The 20593-nt window shown below is 39.4% G+C and overlaps 1 protein-coding gene across 10 annotated transcripts in view; it reads right to left on the bottom strand.

Moving 5' to 3' along the window:
• PTPRK (protein tyrosine phosphatase receptor type K) overlaps window positions 1-20593 on the bottom strand; it is a 415551-nt gene that overhangs the window by 50068 nt on the left and 344890 nt on the right. For all 10 annotated transcript variants that reach the window (XM_087774463.1, XM_087774462.1, XM_087774464.1 and 7 more), the window contains exon 13: window positions 18663-18699. In XM_087774463.1, coding sequence (XP_087630589.1) covers window positions 18663-18699 — 37 coding nt within the window. The remainder of the gene's footprint in view (window positions 1-18662; window positions 18700-20593) is intronic.

The raw sequence follows: 20593 nt of genomic DNA, 5'->3' as shown, positions 1-20593 counted from the left end.
TACCAGAAAGCACCTTGATCAGCTGAAGTTTCATTAACTGGGACAGGGGATAGAAAGCACCCTTTCAAGCTGCTATTAATACGGCTACATACTGGGTAAAAGAACTTACTGCCTACAGCATGTGATTGCTTTCCTCCCTGAAGCGCTCTCCTCATTTGCTTGTGGACCTCTCTCCAGGGCCCCCCAGGGCTGGAGAAACCCTGCCGTAAGAAAGTGTGGAGATAAAAGAGGCGTGATTCAGGGTTTAACAGCAGAAAGACAGCTTGTGGTTAAAGGAGCTGCCCTAGGTCTGACAGGAGAATGAAAATACAGAGACGTGGCAAGGGAAATCAGAAATGAAAAGAAAAAGAGTCTGGAAAACAGATATGCAGAACAAGGAAAACACGATGAAAAAAGAATTGGACTATTAGGAAAACAGAAATAAACCAGCAAAAAGGAAAATAGCAAAAGAAAGAAAGCATAAAATAGAAAAAAGAATAAAGGGTAATAGTTGATATAGAAAACGTTTAAAATTCTTTAGTGACAAATATAAATTATTTTTGATGAAATCGATGATTTTTGGTTGTAAATGTCAATTTAAATTGGACTTGAATTGTATTTCCTTGCTACATGAATCTGAGCGATTTGTGCCAATGAAAAGAGAGGCAAACTCAAATGTGGATCTCTGTGAGCAAAAGAAGTGGCTTCTTTCTTTCCTTCTTTCAGAAGGCACCATCCCAGACCTTCTGCAAATGTTACTTTGTGCACTCTAGAAAGGCCATCCCATGTGCTGGTTAGCAACGGGAACTCCGGATGCCACTACACGTGCTGCCACAACACAAAACTACCATGTAACTCTGCATAAATTGTGTGGCTTTTTGTGAGACAGGCAGAACAAGAATGTAAATAGCATTACAAATCATGTCCGAAATGCACTGTCAGATCTGCGTGGAGTGATTTACCGATCAACCTCCCTGTGATATATATTACCTCAGGTCACTGATACTGTCTTCAACTTTAGTTGTAGCAAATATGCTCCTTTCTCCTTCTTACCATGCAGTTAAAAACAAACCAACCAACCAAAGTCACTGAAATGAGGGAAGTGGTGTTACTTCTACTTAACAGAAAAATATCAATGCAGACCTTGTCATTTAACCTTCCTTCCCCCCCCAAATCAAACAACAACTGCCTCAAACTAGTGCACTGCTTTTACCTTTGATGCTTCTTATAAGGTTTTTAAGCCTGTATACTTTTTTCTAAGCATAAAGAAATTATTTCTCAAAGTAATGTTTACTGACCGAATGAATGAATCAAAACGAGATTAAGCCTAAATACAAGCAAAGCAAGGACCGAATTTCAGAGTTCATTTACTCTTTTAAAATTTTTTTTGTATTTGTATTGCAAACACAGGCGTTTTTTTAAAAAAAAAAAAACAAAAAACAGTTCACACTTTAAACTCAAAATGTTCCAGTTTCCTTCAATTATTTTCTACATTCAGCTACTCTCGAGACCTGAGAAATCAAACAACTCCATATGCATCTGAGAGCAGACCTTCAGTTGAAATCAGCAGGGCTATGCCAGTATGGACAAACAGAGGAGTGGTTCAACCACTCTTAATACATAACTACTAAAAGAAAAGCCTTATTTCAGGTCTCTCTGTCTTCTGCTTCATCAAATGTAGTGAATAAAGACGACAGTTTAAAGACTTTTGGTTTACATAAAAGCAATACCTACTGCAAGGTTTTTCAACGATTTGTTAGATGTATTGGCTCTAAGCTCCCAGCAGAATCATACACAAAAAATCTTATTTTCATTCATTTACAGCAAAATGTATTTATGCCCACTAACCAAAAAATACTTTATTAAACATTCATAGATATTGCAGGTATTTATTAAATCAGTTTCATCACCAGAGGATGTTTTTTTATATAATATCAATTTTCTATCTGTTTACTGAGCGCTTGTAAAGCCCTTTTCAAGAAACAGTAAAATACCTGAAATGTTTTACTGCATAGCAATACGCTAACTAAATTTCATTCTCACTCAGCTCATTGACTTAACAATGTTTACGTAGTGAACCTGAATTGAAAACATGTTTCATTGCATTGAACCATCTTACACTGATCTTGATTTTTGGCAAGGGTAAAAAGTACCATTAATATTTAAGAAACTTTAATTACAATTGCTGATTGAAAACCCAGTGACAGCAACTGCCAAATTCAAACAATTTTTTTTGAAGAAGCCAAATATTCCTCATCCTGTAGCCCTAGAAGAATTAGCTTTTTATACTGGCAGGTAATCCCTCATTAAACCAAATATCCTTCTCCCATAGCATTGCCACCATGCCTGTGCTACTGCAGGTGGGTAACAAGTATAAAAGACTCTGCTTGGGGTTTTGCAAAGACCTTTCTTGCATGTCTGGCCCATCAAATACTCTAGTAAAAACAGATTTCAGCTTGGATTTCATTCTTGTCTTTAACGTTGGATGAAGGACGATTACAGCTGAGATTAGGGCAAGGTATGTTCAGAGCTGGGTTATCCCTTCCTTTTCAGACAGGGCTCCTTGTGCACAAGGATCTGTTCCAGCCATGACAAAATAAACAGGAATGGTTTGAAAATCACTTCTAAGGTTAAAACAAGTCTTTTCACCTTAGCTAATAGCTTAAAAATTTCAAGAGGGATGTGGGCAAAACAGTAAGAGAGTAGTAAACAGAGGCTCTCCAGGGAGGTTGAGCTTAAGGAATTTGGGGGAAATGCAAATGTAAAGTAGTAGATCTGGAAATTCTTTTTTTTCTCCTTCAAAGGCTCTGTTCTTAAACTCCAGTTAGTTTCAGATACCTGACAGGGAAAAATAAACAGCTCATCCCCCTGGTATTTGGTATTTTTTTTCCAAATTTAGAGCTCATGGAGGAATTCACTAACATGAAACTTTCAGAACAACAAATTTGAATCCTCCCTGTAGGCAGACATAGCGGAAGGAATTTTGCCCAAACTTTCCCCAGTCTTCACAGAATCATAGAATCGTCAAGGTTGGAAAAGACCCTTAAGATCATTGAGTCCAACCGTTAACCTAGCACTGCCAAGTCCATCTATACCATGTCTTCAAGCACTATATCTATCCGTTCTTTAAATACCTCCAGGGATGGAGACTCAACCACCTCCCTGGGCAGCCTGTTCCAATGCTTGACCACCCTCTCAGTGAAGAAGTTTTTCCTAATGTCTAACCTAAACCTCCCCTGGCGCAGCTTGAGGCCGTTTCCTCTCGTTCTATCACTCGTTACTAGGGAGAAGAGGCCGACCCCCACCTTGCTACAACCTCCTTTCAGGTAGTTGCAGAGAGCAGTAAGGTCTCCCCTCAGCCTCCTCTTCTCCAGACTAAACAACCCCAGCTCCCTCAGCCGCTCCTCATAAGACTTGTGCTCTAGACCCTTCACCAACTTCGTTGCCCTCCTCTGGACACGCTCCAGGACCTCAATGTCCTTCTTGTAGTGAGGGGCCCAGAACTCAACACAGTATTCGAGGTGCGGCCTCACTAGTGCCGAGTACAGGGGCACTATCACCTCCCTGGTCCTGCTGGCCACACTATTCTTGATACAGGCCACACTGCCGGCTCATGTTCAGGCGGCTGTCAACCAACACCCCCAGGTCCTTTTCCACCAGACAGCTCTCCAGCCACTCCTCCCCCAGCCTGTAGCGTTGCATGGGGTTGTTGTGACTGAAGTGCAGGACCCGACACTTGGCCTTGTTGAATCTCATACAGTTGGCCCCAGCCCATCGATCCAGCCTGTTGAAATCCCTCTGTAGGGCCTTCCTGCCCTCCAGCAGATCAACACTTCCACCCAACTTGGGTCATCTGCAAACTTACTGAGGGTGCACTCAATCCCCTCATCCAGATCATCAATGAAGATGTTGAACAGGACTGGCACCAGTACTGAGCCCTGGGGAACACCACATCTTCTCCTGGGAAAGACAGTATGCTGAAAAACACGACCATAAAATGTAAGCATTCTTAGAGAATGTGCTGGCTCTGGCTGGGATGGAGTATAACTGTCCTCATCACAGTCTGTACAGTGCTGTGTTTTGGATTTGTAACCAAAACTGTTGATAACACAGGGATGTTTTAGCTATTGCTGAGCAGTGCTTGCACAGCATCAAAGCTCCCTCTGTTTTTCACGCTGCCTCCCAGCGAGCAGGCTGGGGGTGGGCAAGAGCTTGGGAGGGGGCACAACCAGGACAGCTGACCCCAACTGACCCAAGGGATATTCCCTACCATATGAGACCATGCTCAGCAATAAAAGCTGGAAGTTTCGATTTTCCAAAGTAACCATAGCTCGGAGACTGGATGGGCATTGGGCTGTCTGTGGGAGGTGGTGAGTGACTGCTTTGCGTCACTTTTTAAAAAACAAATAAATCTTTCCTTCACTTACTAAACCATCTTTATCTTGGCCCACAAGTTTTCTTACTTCTGCTCTTCTGATTCTCTTCCCCATTCTGCTGGTGGGCAGAGTGAGTGAGCAGCTGGGTGGGTGCTTAGTTGCTGGCCGGACTCAGCCCTCCCACCCCTCTCCCCCTGAAAAGTATACAGAGAGGGGAAAAAAGAGCAACAATGAAAATTGTTTGATATCTTAGAAAACAAAACCAAAAAACAACTTATACCATTGGCCATTTATGTTCAGGTTGGTTGTCAAAAACAAAAAGTTATTTCTTTTCCATTTAACAAAACCTATTTATGCTGCTCCAGTCAGTTAATTACTACATTGTAATTCACATGCCATCTCTCCTTCTAGCTGAACCTTTAAAAGTCTCTTCAGGTATTAACTTGAGAGAGAACACTCGATTTAACAGCTGAGAAAGCTGAAACAGAAACAAGCCTGGGGGTAACAAGGGTCTCACACTCAGGCTATAAATGTTTGCAGATAAAGGTAATATTTGGCATAATTCATACTTTCCTCAGTGTTCCCCCCTGCCCCCACTCTGCTGTTTTTACAACAAGATAAGATAATGTCACATCAGGTTTAGTAACCTAAAAAAAGCAACCTACACTTGCTGCGCTTCTTCACACATTTCTTTTTGCTATACCTGTCCTTCCTCTTTTTTTTTCTTTTTTTTTCCTCCTCGATTTTTTACACAATATTTCCGGCAGCTTAAGATTAAATGATTTGAATGACAGACTTGAAAGGTAAAGCACTCCAGTTTACCACTACTTTTTTTTTTTTTTTCTCTCTATAGCAACAGAGGATGAATGAAAAGGGAATAAATGACACAGTAGTCCTTTCATACCCCCTTCTTTTTCCAAAAGCGTTCTTTTTTATTCCCCTCGCTTTCAATTCAACCCATTCACAAAGGATTAGCATAACACATCTTTTTATGCTTGTAAGGGTTACAGCTGTAATCGCTTCACCTCATCACTTTACTTAGAAATCCTGTCTCCAGAGGAGTAATTCGATTACTCATGACAATCCAACTTTTGCCTAACCAAATAGAAATTCATTATAATGCTGTGCTGGTGCATCAGTTTACTCTGAGTGGATGGGAAAATAAACCCAGCAACATGAATAGTTGGTGTGAAAGGAAGAAAGCAATTGTCACCTAACAAAAGGATACCAACAAAAGATAGGATGACTAGCAAAAATTCTTAGTCCCATGGGCAGGGTAGCCTCCAAACTAGTACTGATCCGTAGCTTTTAAAAGTCTTGGGTTTCAAATGGGCATGGGAAGTCTATAAATTGATGAGAGCATCCAGTCGCTTCCATCAGACTAGTCTTTAGAGGGTACTGGGCAAGTGTATGTAAAAACCTGAGAGAGGGCTTTTACACAAGCCCAGGAATCAACACCATCTTCTGTTGGTGGAAAATACCTCTTATGCACACATGCTACTCCTTGTAATGGCTTCTCTTGGTCTCTGCTTCTGAAATTCAAAAATGTACATGAAGCAATCTGACTGCATACTGCTTTGGAGTAAAACTAGTACCATCCTTAGCAACTGACAGTGGATAAGGATAAAAGAAAAAAAATGAGGACAACTGACGTCTCCAAATGACTTCCAGTTGTCCATATGCCCACAAGCATAAATCTAAGAAAAGCTCATGCTGATTGTGGCACAGAAGGACAGCACTTGGGGCAGAAGCACAGATGCCAGGATCATGCCTTCTATTTAGAAGTAGAGCATTTTATTTTGTTTTATATTATTTCTGTAGAGTGATTTAAGATGCCCAGATATAATGGGATAAGTTCTCAACGGCAACATTTGTTATGCCAAAGGTTTAGGAGCATTAGGATCCAGCTGACAAATCTTTAGCTGTTAGACTGGCTTAGGTCTGTTTTCAGCTTTTGGAGCCCATAACTATCTTCTTGATTTTTATTTTTACAGATTCCTAAGGATTTCAGCATAACATACGGGCAGCATTAAGGGCATTAAGGATTTATAAATTCATATCATCATTATAAAAACATACAAAGTCTGAAATATATTTGGGGTTAAATGCAATACATAAACTACTCGTGGTCAAATTAAATATTGATGTGTTCATGTCTGCATTAAGAAGAAAAACAGAAAACATCCTGTTTACAGTAGCTGTATGAAGAAAACATTCCAGACTTACCCATAAAGAAAGCAGTTCACTGCATTTACTTTAGTCTGATCTGTTTTTAATCTGGAATTTCTTTTTACTTAAAGTAGCTGCTCTTTTACATTCTTCTAGGCACTTAACCTTTATTGTGATGTGTGTGTACTTTACAGTGACTGGAAATCAATAATAATTCCGATACCAAGTCCTTTTTGTCTTGAAAAACTTAAAGTATCCCTAAGACAGCATCTTTCTTCAATACTACTCATGGGAATTTACTAATAATCACATTGTTGGATGTGAGTGGAGAAATTGAGTATGTGGAATGAAAGCCAGACTTTAAAATGAAAGAAAGTCCTCAGAGCATAGAAAAAACAGTTGCTTATTGTTATTTTGTAAGTTACTGTTCAACATATACACAGAGCTGCAATAACTATGTTCACTCTATATGGGCCAAGTATCTCTATTTTTTCCCTTTACTCCACAGTTAAATACCGGCAGAGAGCAATCCTCCAACCAAAATCTCACGCTCTGATCCTAATGAGATGTCCAGTTCCAAGAGAGAAATCTACAGCTACACAGAGAAATGAGGTAAGATCCAGCATCCAGCCTTGAATCCATAACATATCTCAAGAAATGCAACAGATCATTCACATACAAGAACATATATTCTCTTTTGCCTCCTGACACTTGTTGATTTGCCATTGCTTGTTTGCTGAAAATGAAGTTACAATATTCTTTTTTATACGAGTGTGCTGTTAAAGAAACAAGCTATATTCTGTTTGCAGAAAAGCAGCTCTGATACACTGTGCAGAGAGCACAGGTATGGCTAGGAAAGGCAACGCTGTATATCACAATGGAAACAAGACCTTATCACCTCCGTGGGCTGGTGGGTGGCAGACAAGGCAGTACGCACTTGCTGTAGGCTCAGGCAAAACTGTACCCAGGTGGCTGTTCCTCTTCTCCAAGCTACAGGCATTAGTTCATACAAGTCTATCAGGTTCAGGTCCAACAGCTGGGTCAGCAGTCAACCCTCAGATCTAGAAGTCCCACATCCTCAGACTATACTCGAAAGACAATGCAGCTGTGCTATCTCTGAAGTACAAGGGCTCTGCTGAGCTTTTCTAATCACAAACACAAGATGACTCAGGAGGCCTGCCATGAACAACTGAACGGGCCCTCCTGCAGCTGAGCTTCCGCAAGTCAACCCACTGTCCTCCAAAGACGGCAGTCCGGCATGCCTTCCATCTATCAGGTTACATTATGATCTATCCAAGCACCACAGACCTCCTCCTCCAGCAAACCAAATTGTTTTACCTAAGTAATTGTTTGCATTCATCCAAAACAGTTCCTTGAATGGGCTACTCAAAAATAAAGTATGAGAGATATGTACTTCCCAAAATGATTTGGAAAAACACTTTCAGCTGGTTCTGTTCCATGGGTATAAAGTTTCACTGTCTAAATTTCACCAATATTACTCAAAAAAGGACATCCAGGAAGGCAGGATTTCTGCTGCTCGATTCTCTGCATGCACAAATTGATTTCACTTTCTGAGTCTGACAAAAGTCTTCAGTTCAGTTTGAATTCAATCTATATTAGTAAAGCTATTTGATTTGGCTAAGTAACAGCATGCTTCAGAGCTTATGCTGATTAAGCAGTATCTTTTTATACAAAGGCAACCAGATTACCAGCTTTCATATTTGGACAAGCATATAATGAGATTCAGTTTGCCATCTCTCAGTCCCTAAACTGCCAACTACTTATGCAGAATGAGGCTTTCTAAATTCGGTTCAAAACCAAAATAAGAACTTGGTAGATTTACAAACAGGTAGTGACTGCTGCAAATAGCCACCATCCTTTTTCATCTTAGTATGTGGCATGATCTAGGCTGAAACATGTAAGTGGTTGGTAACAGCAATGGCACATTCCACAGTTCAAGTTACTGATCAAAAATCCAGTGTAACCCTCATGGTTAATATCTGACGGCTGTTTATGGGGACTTGTGACACATATTCCTCAATAGACAGAGTAATCTGAAAAATCAGCCTTCCTATCTGATACGTATAACAGAATTTTCTGTAAATGTGTGAGTAGAAAATGAAATGTACATACAGCAATCGTCATCTTTGATCACATTTGAGATACAGAGGACAGAGGCTCCTTCTAGATGTTTCACTCAGCAGACGAAGCACCCAGTGCCCAGGTTTCACAGTCCAGTATCTTAAAAACCTTTATACCAGGGCAAGGAACGGTAACCCTTTCCATTAGGTGTACAAAAGGAAGTGCTACGAAAGATGAACACATAGATGTAAATCCCTGTATAAACATTATGGCTGAATGATTTCAAACAGAATGGGAACTAGCTGACAACCTTTCCAAATTTTGGAATAATATCAGATACTAAATCCTTCAGGATCAAATCTTTATGAACAACCAAAAGTGAGAAACACTAAAGAACTATGAGAAAATCTGTTTATATGTGCAGAAAATAATGACAGTGTGTTGAGTTACCAGTCCTTATAAAATTTGTCACAAAATTCTAGGGAATGCGGCACCGTCATTTCAAAACAGGAATGATAATGTCAATTCAACAAAATCTGAGAAATTAGAAACAGATCAAGGATTAATTTGAGATTTGCTTGACTACATATTTTTCCATTGTAATAGGTCAACAAAACAGACAATTCAGATAATCTGGATGGTGTTAGTGTACATAAAAATTAAGGTTCACATTAAAAAAAGTCTGTACTTGTGCAAAGCAACTGCCTTCCATATGTTGAGGCAATCTGAATGCCAATTACAGTAATTGTAGAATCCTACCCTCTCCCTCTCTCATATGGAAAAAGAGTCATCCTTTCACTGTTGTTAAAAACATGGGTATAACAGCAAAAACTCCTTCAACAGTTCCAGCAAACAGCCAACAATTTGGTTTTCCCATTCATTATCTAATGGTCCCAACAATAGGATTTACAGAAGATGTTTTAAAAATGTATCTTCATATCACAGAATCATAGAATGGTTTGGGTTGGAACGGACCTTTAAAGGTCATCTACTCCAAGCCCCCTGCAATGAGCAGGGACATCTTCAGCTAGATCACGTTGCTCAGAGCCCTGTCCAACCTCACCTTGAACGTTTCGAGGGATGGGGCACCCACCACCTCTCTGGGCAACCCATTCCAGTATTTACAAAAGATGTGATGTACGTCTTCCATAAGCAGCCCGTTGAAATGGCCAAGTGTGGCAATACAGTAGCACCAGGGATGGAAAGAAAGTGATTATGATGCCTGTTTTCCATCAGTACATAAGGACTTGCTTTTATTGTCCCAGAAAGAGGCCCATTTTCATGATACTGTGAAGTCTATAGATATAATCTGTTTTGCTACCATATTCACTTACACCATACAGCGCCATTCTGATTTTATTTGCATGTTATGATGGCATAAATACCTATTTTTTGCCAGAGCAGAAAATCTTCGGACGTAATTTCCCACACTGTGAAACTGATGACACATAACTGAGGACTTGTCTTGAACTTTCCATTAACCACCTCATTATGCAACCTCTGAGCTTTTCTCTGCATTTCAACTGCCCATAGAAACCAGCTTTGGGCAATCTGTTGTCCAATATGAGAAGTAGGTCTGGCATAACTGGATGTCCTGTAATCTTGCTGCAGTGCTGACAATGTGACAGCAATTCACGAGTGCAGCATTCAAGGTAACATCCTGCAGCTTTATGGCAGCAAGGGCAGGAAAGCAGTGCATTGGAAATGGTTTGGATGCTTGATGTGGAGACCACAAACGGTCCAAGTTTTGTAGCCATACAAAGAGTGGCAACAACTAATGCACAATAGATGTTTCCTTTTGAGGGAAGCCAGATGTCTCTTATTTCAGACATGCTGCTTTAATGTCCTAAATACTATATTGGCTTTTGCTATTCCCTGCATGACTTTGCTATTAACTGTGGTGTTTTGAAAGAAGTATGCTGCTGAAGTAGCATTGCTGTTCTCACAAATTTCACTCGTGTATTGTCAGCACAGACTACTGCCTCAGGATATTTTCCACCACAGCGAGGTTAGAGCAGGACCTCTTTTTCCCCTGTGCTAATGGTCTGGCCAAACCACTTGGCAGAGGGGCTGAAACAGTCAATAATATGTAGTCTGCTTACATATGTGTGAATAACTAATACTCAGTTATCAGCAAAGAGCAAGTAACACAAGTCAGCAGATATGGGACCTCTGATTTAATGTTCAGGTTAAATATTCTGGCATCTATATGGTATTGAATGTGGTTACCTTTCCTGTTGACTTAACAAAGCAAATGTTAATCAGAAGTGGCAAAGGATGCAATCTGTTTCATGACCTCTCTGACAGTAAAGGGGTCTGGAAGTCCATCCTGATCGAGAATCTTTATCACCACGTCACCGTGAAGCACGAAGAATATTCACAGTCCTTTCCAGGCTGCTGAATTTGCACAAAAGCCTCCACATACTTCCAAAGCCGACAGCACTGAAAACCACACACAGGGTCGTAATTCTGTTCCCTATGTTTTGAATTTACCTGGCTACAAAAATCACTTTAACAGTGCCTGTAATTGCCTCCTGTTCTTACAGACAGATGTGCCATAACCGCACGATTTCTAGAAAGATCATCTCTCCTACGAGGTCCATCTGCATCCCCTTTTGGTCAGGATCCTTCCAGAAGTTGTGCGGTTAGCACACAACTTCCCATCAGAGCAGAAAGCAGTTTGCGCTCCTGAACTTCAGAACCATCATCTCCTTACACAGCTGACAAAGCATCAATCTCTGTATTCGAGTAATTTGGCAGCAGTGCCAATCAACCATACTGACTTGCTCTGCAACACATTTGACAGTGTTCAGGAAGTGCTACTACGCTTGGCAATGCTGCTCCTTGTTTCTAGATGACTAGCTGTAGAACTTCACTTAGCACTCTGTCAGAGATTACAAGCAAATAGTTTAATAAACCCGTGTAATGTTGATGACGACGGGGTGGAACTTCTTTTCATTCAGTTAAAAGCGTTTGATTAGATACAGGCTGATTTTAGGGCCATAAACAGTTTTCATAACAATCACTAAGCACATTTCTGATTTAGATGTTGCCGAAGTTCTGCTGCGATCTTTGGGCATCATTCTTTTCTGAGACAAAGTCCTGCTGGCATTTCCTGACCAGATGCACAGTAAGAAGCTTTATTGCTCAAAAATATTTTGTCTTCTATTCAAAATCTTTGTGTTAGCTGTTAATACAAGGTAGCTGTTAATACAGGGATGGATAATTGAAAACGTTATCACCTCTGCGCTAAGATGTCGCATATTGATATAACATTTTATGGTTTGCTTGGTGGGTTTTTTTGTTTTGTTTTGTTTTGGGTTTTTTTGTAGCTGGACTGAAGCAGCTTTAACCTTGAGGTTCCATTTCTTCTAGCAGTTTTAAACATGACCTCAAGACCTTTTGGGTGCATTTGAACATTGTGAAGACTACCTCCCCTTGCCTTTCACCACTGCTTCTCTCCAGCATGTACTATTGTTTCTACCCTGCTTTCAGAACTGCTTGTGCAATTGTTCTAACCTAGGAAACATCTAAAATTATTTTGACTGACTATGTTAAGATTGTTAATTTTAGCTAATCTCAGTGAGATCAGTCATTTGTAACAGGGATAGCAATGAACTGCTGATGGGCAATTTTTCCACCAGATCTATGGGCACCAGCCATACATACTCTCTAAAAATTTGATTTTCTACCTGTGTTGGCTTATGTGTGATCTATTGAAATCAGCTCCTCATTATTAATGATCATATCATCAATCTGCCACATACATGATTTTTACTTCACCAGTGCTAAGTTTTAGCATAGTAAGGAAGGTGCTACTATTTCAACATTGAATGTTTCCATGATGTCTTCTGTAATGACAGCACATCAGAGCTACAGGACAGTGATGACCAGCTAGGGCTCAGAGCACACTATCACTGCTGGAGCGCCATTCGAGTTTTCGTTACCACTTCCGAAACAATCTAGGACTTTGCTACAAACTTCCAAATCCAATACATGTGTGTATATTAAAAATTTCCAAACTAATGCACCATTTCCTGCAACCAGTTTCAAACACGACTGATTTTGACCTCATCCAGTTTCAACTGTGATTTCTGTACTGGCACTAACAATTAAACATTTCAAAATCAAGGAAAGCTAATATTGATTATATCTTTGAACTCAAAATTTCTTCATTCTAGTGGTTCATCTAGTGGTTCGCTGAGATCTATCAGGAGTGTTTCCTCTTACAAGCTAACTTTCAAAACCAAAATAAATTTAATAAAATAACGTTTGCATGTAATACACTTATCCACTTTGCAATGTATTTAAAAATAAAGTTCTCTAGTAAAGCAATTAGATTTATCAATTGTATTTACTAGACTTACTCATCCATGAAACTTTTCCGACCAACAGCAGTCAACTACTCTTTCAAAACATAGTAATACACACATATTCCTGAAGGCTTAGGAAAGAGGCCGGAAACTGGAAAATACTTCCGATCATAATTATTCTCAAATACAGTTAAAATAAATAGTTCAGCTCAGGCAATGTCATAAGCATAAAAAACATTGGGTAATTTAGAGTTTTTTGCTGTTACCCTCAGAAGGAACCCTTATTTCTTAGAGATGTCAAGCAACAAACAGAAAAGGGTACTTCTTTTCAGTGCCTTATAATAAAGAACGAGAAACACGTTCTCTGAAATTTGTTGTCCCATCCATATCAATCAGGTAGCTTCACCTAATAAATGCCGTTTTTACATTAAATTCCTTTTTACTCAAATAAAATTTTGGTAATTGAATTCCATTATTTTGTTACTCTCTGCACATATATGAAAATACCCACATTGTAGGTTTTGTGTCTGGAAATCTGGAGGTGTCCCTCAGTTAACTACCTTTTTTTTAATAACCATCATCAAATATTCCAAAAGATCATTCAATTTTTTATTTACAACCAAAGGTATCACTTATCAGAACTGGCAGATGTGGTTGCTCGGTGAGCTACTGCAATTTCACATACAAAAGAGGAAAATATGCCATGCTAATATTCTGTTCCCATCTTTGGAAAGCTCAGCAAGTCAGTTAAAATCTCCTCTTTGTGAGATAAAAGATATTATGCAAAAGACCACTGAAGTTTAAACATATTAATAGCTTTTTCCTACGAATGACCGAAAAGAAAGATATGACTTAGGCAACATCTGCATTCTTTAAATTTATATTGCCACTTAGGTCTCCAGTGCCTATTATGATGGTACAGCTGAAAGTCATTGTAGGAGCATTGATCCAAACATAAAAACAACAGTGAGAGAAGCTCCGCTTCATATACATTTAGCATCTAACATCTTCTCTCATTTGTGCATTAATCAGTAACAGACATATCTGAGCATCCTGCTACAGGAGGTGATTTGACTTTCACAAATTTCCCTAAGAGCAGAAACATCATCAGGAACAATTTCAAGGAAGTAATTATGGTCTAGACAGATTTATGACTTCTAAAGACCTAATCCAAAGCACATTAATGTCAGTGGAAGGACTCCCATTGACATCAAAGGCCCTTGGATCAATCCCCAACTGCTGTGGGAATGAATTCAGAGCAATAACGATGGTGGACTAAATGCACACTTGCAGTTGAAATGTTACCACCCAGACCTTTTTATTCCTCAAATCAGATTAAAAAGTCATTTTCTGCTATTTCACAATTACTTCCAGATGCGCATCATCTCAAATGGCATTTTCATCCATCTGTATGAACCAAACGTGCATAGAGATAGAGAAATTCTACACTGCCTGAACTAATAATACAAATGAAAATCACAAGGGAAAATAATTTTGGAGGTGATGAAGTTCATGTTTTAAACATGGAGTGAGAAACCTTGGACTCCATTTATTCCTTCTAACTACTTTGGGATAGAGCTGCCAGGCCCACCACTTCTTTATTTACTGCCACAGTAGATTTCTTCTAATTAAATTTTCAGTATTTTTCTCTAGTCCCCTAAACAAAACAAAAGAATACATGTAAATCAGTGTTAGCCTCAAACTTGGCAGCCAAAAAACTGTCAGAAATGTCAGCTTCATATACTCTCTGCTTAATAACAGCTCTGCTGTCCCTTCTGTCCTCTTAAATGTCTATTTACATGCTAAATAATTTGAAGCATCGCTCTTCTCTGACCATGTTAATCTAGTTTCATTCCCTTAGCAGTCGATAACATTTTAGATTGTAAAATGAAATGCCAATGTTATGTGTTAGTGGAAACTCATTCAAATTTTTACACAAACTCAACTCCAAGATGTGACTGATCAGTCATCAACATCGTGTGTTATTCTGAAGTGCATGCTATGGGAATCACGCATCTTTTATTCACTCCTCTAGCAATACTCTGGTTAGGCAGGTTCAGTTATCACATATTCATTGGGATACCGGCACGTTATGCACTGGTTGAACTCTGCCTTACTAAATTAGTTTTAGTAAGTTTGAGAACTTTCCATAGGAAATTATATGTGACACTTTTTTATCAAATAACGCACATTTCCTAGCATAACTCCATCTTTCAGTTCCTAATGAATATCTGACCTATTACCTAAGTCTCTGTACCCTTCTCTGCACATCAGAAAACAATTTTTTTTTCTCCTTCTTCAGTTACTATATGTGTGGGAAACTAGATTATTAGTGACTGGGTAATGCTACTACCTCAATTCAAAAAATAATGAGGCAGAGAACATTTAACTGTTTTGTTGGTTTTTTTTTAAAAACAAATTGATGCTGATCACTGGTTACTAAAAGCATCTGAATGGGAAGGGAATTCAGGTCGACAGAGGAAGGCAATATTGGCTTAAAGTATCCACGGAATTAAAATGGTTCAGGTTGCACGTTTTCTGGGCTATACTTGTAATGGAAATGGTGCTTTAGGTATGTCCTACCCACCACCTGTGTCACAAGGAGTTATTTTTAACCTTGTTTCCTCAAGAATCAAAGCTTAGGTGAGCAGACTATGTAGGCGTGCAACTTTCATACCCTCTCACCACATCTAATAACTTAGGACTCTCTTGGCCAATTCAGTCCAATCTGCAGAAGGGCAAAAGTCACAAAGTCATTAAATTCTTACAAGCTTTGTGGAAAAAGATGTCCAGATAAAGGGGGAATCCTGTTATTACCCTAAATCAGGGCCAACCAAGACTCACTCTGGCATTCATCCTTCAGCTGCAAGTACACAGGAACTGCTCAGAGTGCTGTTCCAATATTTTCTTCCATGAAAAATTAACTGTATTTTAATACACCAGACACTAGTAAGCCTCTCAGCTTACTCTAAAAACGTTTTTTTCAAGACACACCAAAAGCAGCAACATACTTTAGTCATGATTTGGCACTATCTTTTAGATGAGTTCACACTTCAGTGCATTTTGTTATCAGAAGTGCATGAGAACACCGCACCTGGAATATACGGACTGAAAAACTATGAGCACTTCAATTTAAATTTGCTGACTTTCATTAGTTTGACACCAATAAACAAACTAATCCATCAATTCTCAAAGGTAGAAGGCAACCCATGGGAATGATACATGCAAAACCCTTATGCATTAAAATACCTGTAAATTATGCTAATAGGGAAGTGCCCAAGCAAAAAAAAAAAAAAACAGTCGGGGAAATAACACATTTAAGACAGTTAAATTATCAAGATTATAATTTCACGGACATGAACTTCTCTAGCATAAAACCATGACATTACTACCATATTTTTTTCCATCTTTACATCTTATTGGAGTGAATATACACAGTAGATAACACCAGATCCCGGAGCGAGGTAAAAATGAGAAAGTACCTTTGCTGGTAATACTGAACTTCACTACCAGGGAAATTTTGTCTTGCCTTTACACGCACCTTTAATGTCGTTCCTCTCTGCCCCCTTCCACCCCAGCTCTCTCTGATTTTTAATGCCTTCTCAACACGTTCAAGGCAAAATTCAGTTTGGCCAGCTGCAGGCTGCTTCAAGTCGCAGGAGATGACACAGAACTACACACTACTTTTATAACTGAATATGGTTTAGACAATTTGCTGGATTTTAAAAGGGCACATTAGCTTTACCGGGGTGCATTAGGTAAGGTGAGGCAGTCCTCTTTTCCTTATGAATGTATTACAAACGTAACCAGACAACTCCTAGGTCAATGATTCAAAGCAAACTTACACACTACAAAAAAAATCAGCATAACCAGATGAACATATACATAAACCAATATATTAAGCGTACTTTTCTTCAAGGACAACAAATCGTGGTATTATTTTTATGATGAAAACATGGGAAAAAAATTCAGTATCAGCTTTTTAAAAACAATTTAGAATATCAGCGTAACTCATTTGACAGGTATGAACGTACGTGACTTTGAAGCGGTGATTCCCTATTAAATGCATTCCTTCAGAGCAAGAGAACGCATTTGCTCCTAATGTTGCCTCCCCCCACATTTCACATCTATCAATTAAAATAAAGTCAGAGAAAACATTTTGGTTTTTAGTTCCACATCCAAGGAGTTTAGTACTGACATATCAGGCAATGCAGTTACTTCACAAAAACATGTCTTCAGCCAGAGTGGCAAAGCCAAGATTTATAGCACAATGGTAAGAAACAGTTACTCATTTCCCCTTTCCTTCAGACTACAGCCATGGGGGTGCAGGTGACTGTTACAGCAGAGGAAGCCATACAAGCAACTGCCAGGACTATTGCTCCTGTGAACATTGCTTTGACATCGCTGGACTGAACAGGGTTAAGTAAAAAATAATTTCCTCATAAGGCAGCTGAACTCCTTCCCCATTTTGTTATTACTATCCAGAAAAATTATGATGAGAGAGACCACTTCTCTCCTCTTCCTCATTCCATATTTCTGCAGTATTTCAGGATATTTCTAAGCCTCTCAAGACTCTCCCTTGACTCAAATCCTAGCAATACATGCTTGTGGTACATAAATATTTGTTTATGCAAATATATTTTAATTCAAACATTTAATCTTGCCAGGTAAACATAAGAAAGATAACGCCGATGTACTTTTCACAGAAGATAGCTCATGGTTTTAATTTCCTGGTTTTATTAGCTTACCTCACTTGACGAAAATATTAACACATCTTGAGAAGTACATTTTATTTTCTGGTTTCTCAAGAAAACGCTTTGTTTCTACCACTTCATTAGAGGCATCAGCTTTTAATTGGAACAAGTTTTAAATTGAAAGAAACGATTGAGAAAACGGTGCTGATGTGCCACCGCAGTACTTTAAATGCTCGCTTGCTCCTATCTAAAGCTGGTTTTATGCTGAATATCAATATGCAATTAGAAAGAGACAATGTAAGTAGTGCTGGGCCTCTGCAGAGTACTCTTTCAGCATTTATAAGCTCCTTTCTTGTTTATGCTGCCGGAGTCTATCAAACAACTCTCATGTTGACACAATCAAGCAACCAAAATGAATGGCTATAAATACAGTCAAAGCAAGAGATAACAATAAGTAGAATAACTAAGTCCTCATTTGAAGATGAAACAGCATTTCTGAGTGAGCAGTATGTGATTAACCCGCTGTATATGGGGTCAATATGATTTATTCTCACAGCTATGCAGCCAGTCTTAGCCCTGGGCCTCACTTGCTGTCAAAGACAAGAGCCTTCCTCAAATCAACCCTCCCCTATGCCTCGCTAACACTCCGAGCTCTTACTTAGGAAAATTAACTATCATGTCCTTTGTTTAAATTGTTTCCATCCCTGCTTGGAAATAACTGTTAGCATAACAGACAGTTTACCAAGTGTGCTTTCTAGTCTCCAGTTCATCTATCTGCTGCCTGCAATGCTCCAGCAGCCTAAGAGCAGATCTTGAAAACCACAGGCAGGGAAAACAAGGGAGTACTTATTTTGTCTAAATTCTGAGTATTGCTAGAACAGTACTCTCTTGGCTCAATACCAAAGAATAAAAAGCAGTAGGCCATTACATTTTAAGACAATCAAGTGGTTCAAAATAGAGGGACAGTACTGACTTTGGTTCAAACATTTAACAGAAACTCCACATTTCATTAAAAAAAGCTACTTTGCTTGGAGGGATGAACCTCTTACCTTTTGTAGCTATTCGAACACACTGAGTTTTGGTTTCCTGTTGGGGAGGAAAAAGTAAAGAGTCAGATCAGGTTGTTTTTTCTTGCCCTCCCTGATCCATACATTCATCTGAGATCTGCTGATCAGTTGGGGTAACCAACAAGGTGGCTCAGGGCTCTGGACTTAGCAAGAGAGAAGAGGCTGAGTGATTTTGCCTTTACAAAAGCTGGATGAAATCTAGGCATTGATCTGTACTATCCAGGACAACGATGGGGAGAAAAGGTGCAGAACAGCCCAGACGTAGCCAGTTTTCAGATTATTCAAATCAAATGGAAATCATGCCATAAGAATACAGAGAAAGGGTGCAGTGGAAGAAAAGGGGAGGACTGGTGCTCCTGTTTATTTCATGGCACAGAAATCCCGAGCCAGCATTGACCTCCAACAACACCATGCAGCAAAGGAGGTACATTTGTTCGGCACAAACTAACTTGTCTGGCTGCATCCTGATGGTCTTGAACAGAGTCACCCGAAGCATGTCAGCAACATGCTCACTCATGCTTCTGAGTGTGGAAGTAGCACAGAAGCAGCCCAGGTATCCCTTCACAGATGACACAGTTAATCTACAACCTATATAATCTGCCCAGGATTTGACAGTGATGTGCTTCAGAAGAAGTTCCACATGCAAAGACCATTTTTATGTTTTTACATTTCCCCCCCCTTCAGAAGTTTGGTCAGCAATTGAAACAAATGAACAGAGAAATGACTCAGTTATGCACAGTTTGGACAACTTGAGCAGATGAGCGTCAGTCATAAATGGGTTTTCTGACCTTTTTGTACAATGTGCAGTCATTTTAAAGGCAAACATACTGAAATAGCATAAAGTTGCATGAGAGGATGCAGCTGCTGCTGTATTAGATCACTCTAAACAATATTAGCATGCAACTAGAAAACATAATAATGACAGTTTCATTCTATAAAATATGCTCCCTCTAGTCCTGCACCCCCCAGCACTCCATCCCCGAATACATCCCCTGGGATCTCTCTCCTCTTGAAGGTTCCCAAGCAACAGGTAAAATATGTTGATGCTGTTTTGTAAACACAGCTTGTAAAGAATGAGCAAAGCTGTTAGTTGAGGCTTCCCATAAGTGTTCCATAAAGACAATTTTTCAGTCTAAATAAAAGCCCTGCAAAGTTTATCGATACAATCTTACCTAATTAGCATTCTCCCCAGTTACTGGATTTACTTGCCCGCTTTTGTTCCAAATGTCTGTGAGGGTCACAGAGTAACCCTCATCCCAACCCTACAGTGTATTTCAGAGCATACTTTACTTCCCTTTAGCTATTTTGGTGAGCCCACTGCTTTACAGTAAAGCACCTGTTTAAATATTCTGCAGCTCAGAGGTTATCTTACAATCACTAGATCTCTGTCCTGGCAGAATGCAGTGCAGTCCCACCCAAAACCTCCCCGCAAATCCCTCTAGGAACAGAAATCTGATCCACAGTTTTAAATCATACCAGAGAAAACCATTTTAGGATTAAACTCTCTCACAAGCTGAAATCAAGTTAAAGTGAAAAATAACGTGTTCTTCCCTCATCTTCTACTTATCTGTCAAAATGTAAAAACCAAAATAAAGATTTATTTTTGTTTTCAATATTTTTTGGTTTACTTTTCCCTCCCATTTATTTCTTGGGGAATGAAACAAATTTCCTTACAATTTAGTTAGCTAGAAGCCAACAAAAGCAAAGGGAATATATGTACCAGGTGAGGGAAATACGAGTGAGTGACTAGCAGTTACCTTTTATTTTGCTTTGTTTGCTTCATGCAGGTCTATAGATAAGAACTAGCAAGAGGGAATGGCCTCTTCATTAAGAAAAAGCCTCCAGTTCTCAAGCAGCTCCAGTACAGTTTCATTAGCTCCTGCTTTTTCCCCATTCTGACTTGATGTGTATGC

The sequence above is a fragment of the Nipponia nippon genome, unplaced genomic scaffold, assembly GCF_047370975.1.
Source record: "Nipponia nippon isolate SJK-2023a ecotype South Korea unplaced genomic scaffold, ASM4737097v1 scaffold_4, whole genome shotgun sequence".
Lineage (NCBI taxonomy): Eukaryota > Metazoa > Chordata > Aves > Pelecaniformes > Threskiornithidae > Nipponia > Nipponia nippon.
Note: the sequence above shows the minus strand (reverse complement) of the source record. Positions and strands in the feature narration are given on the sequence as shown.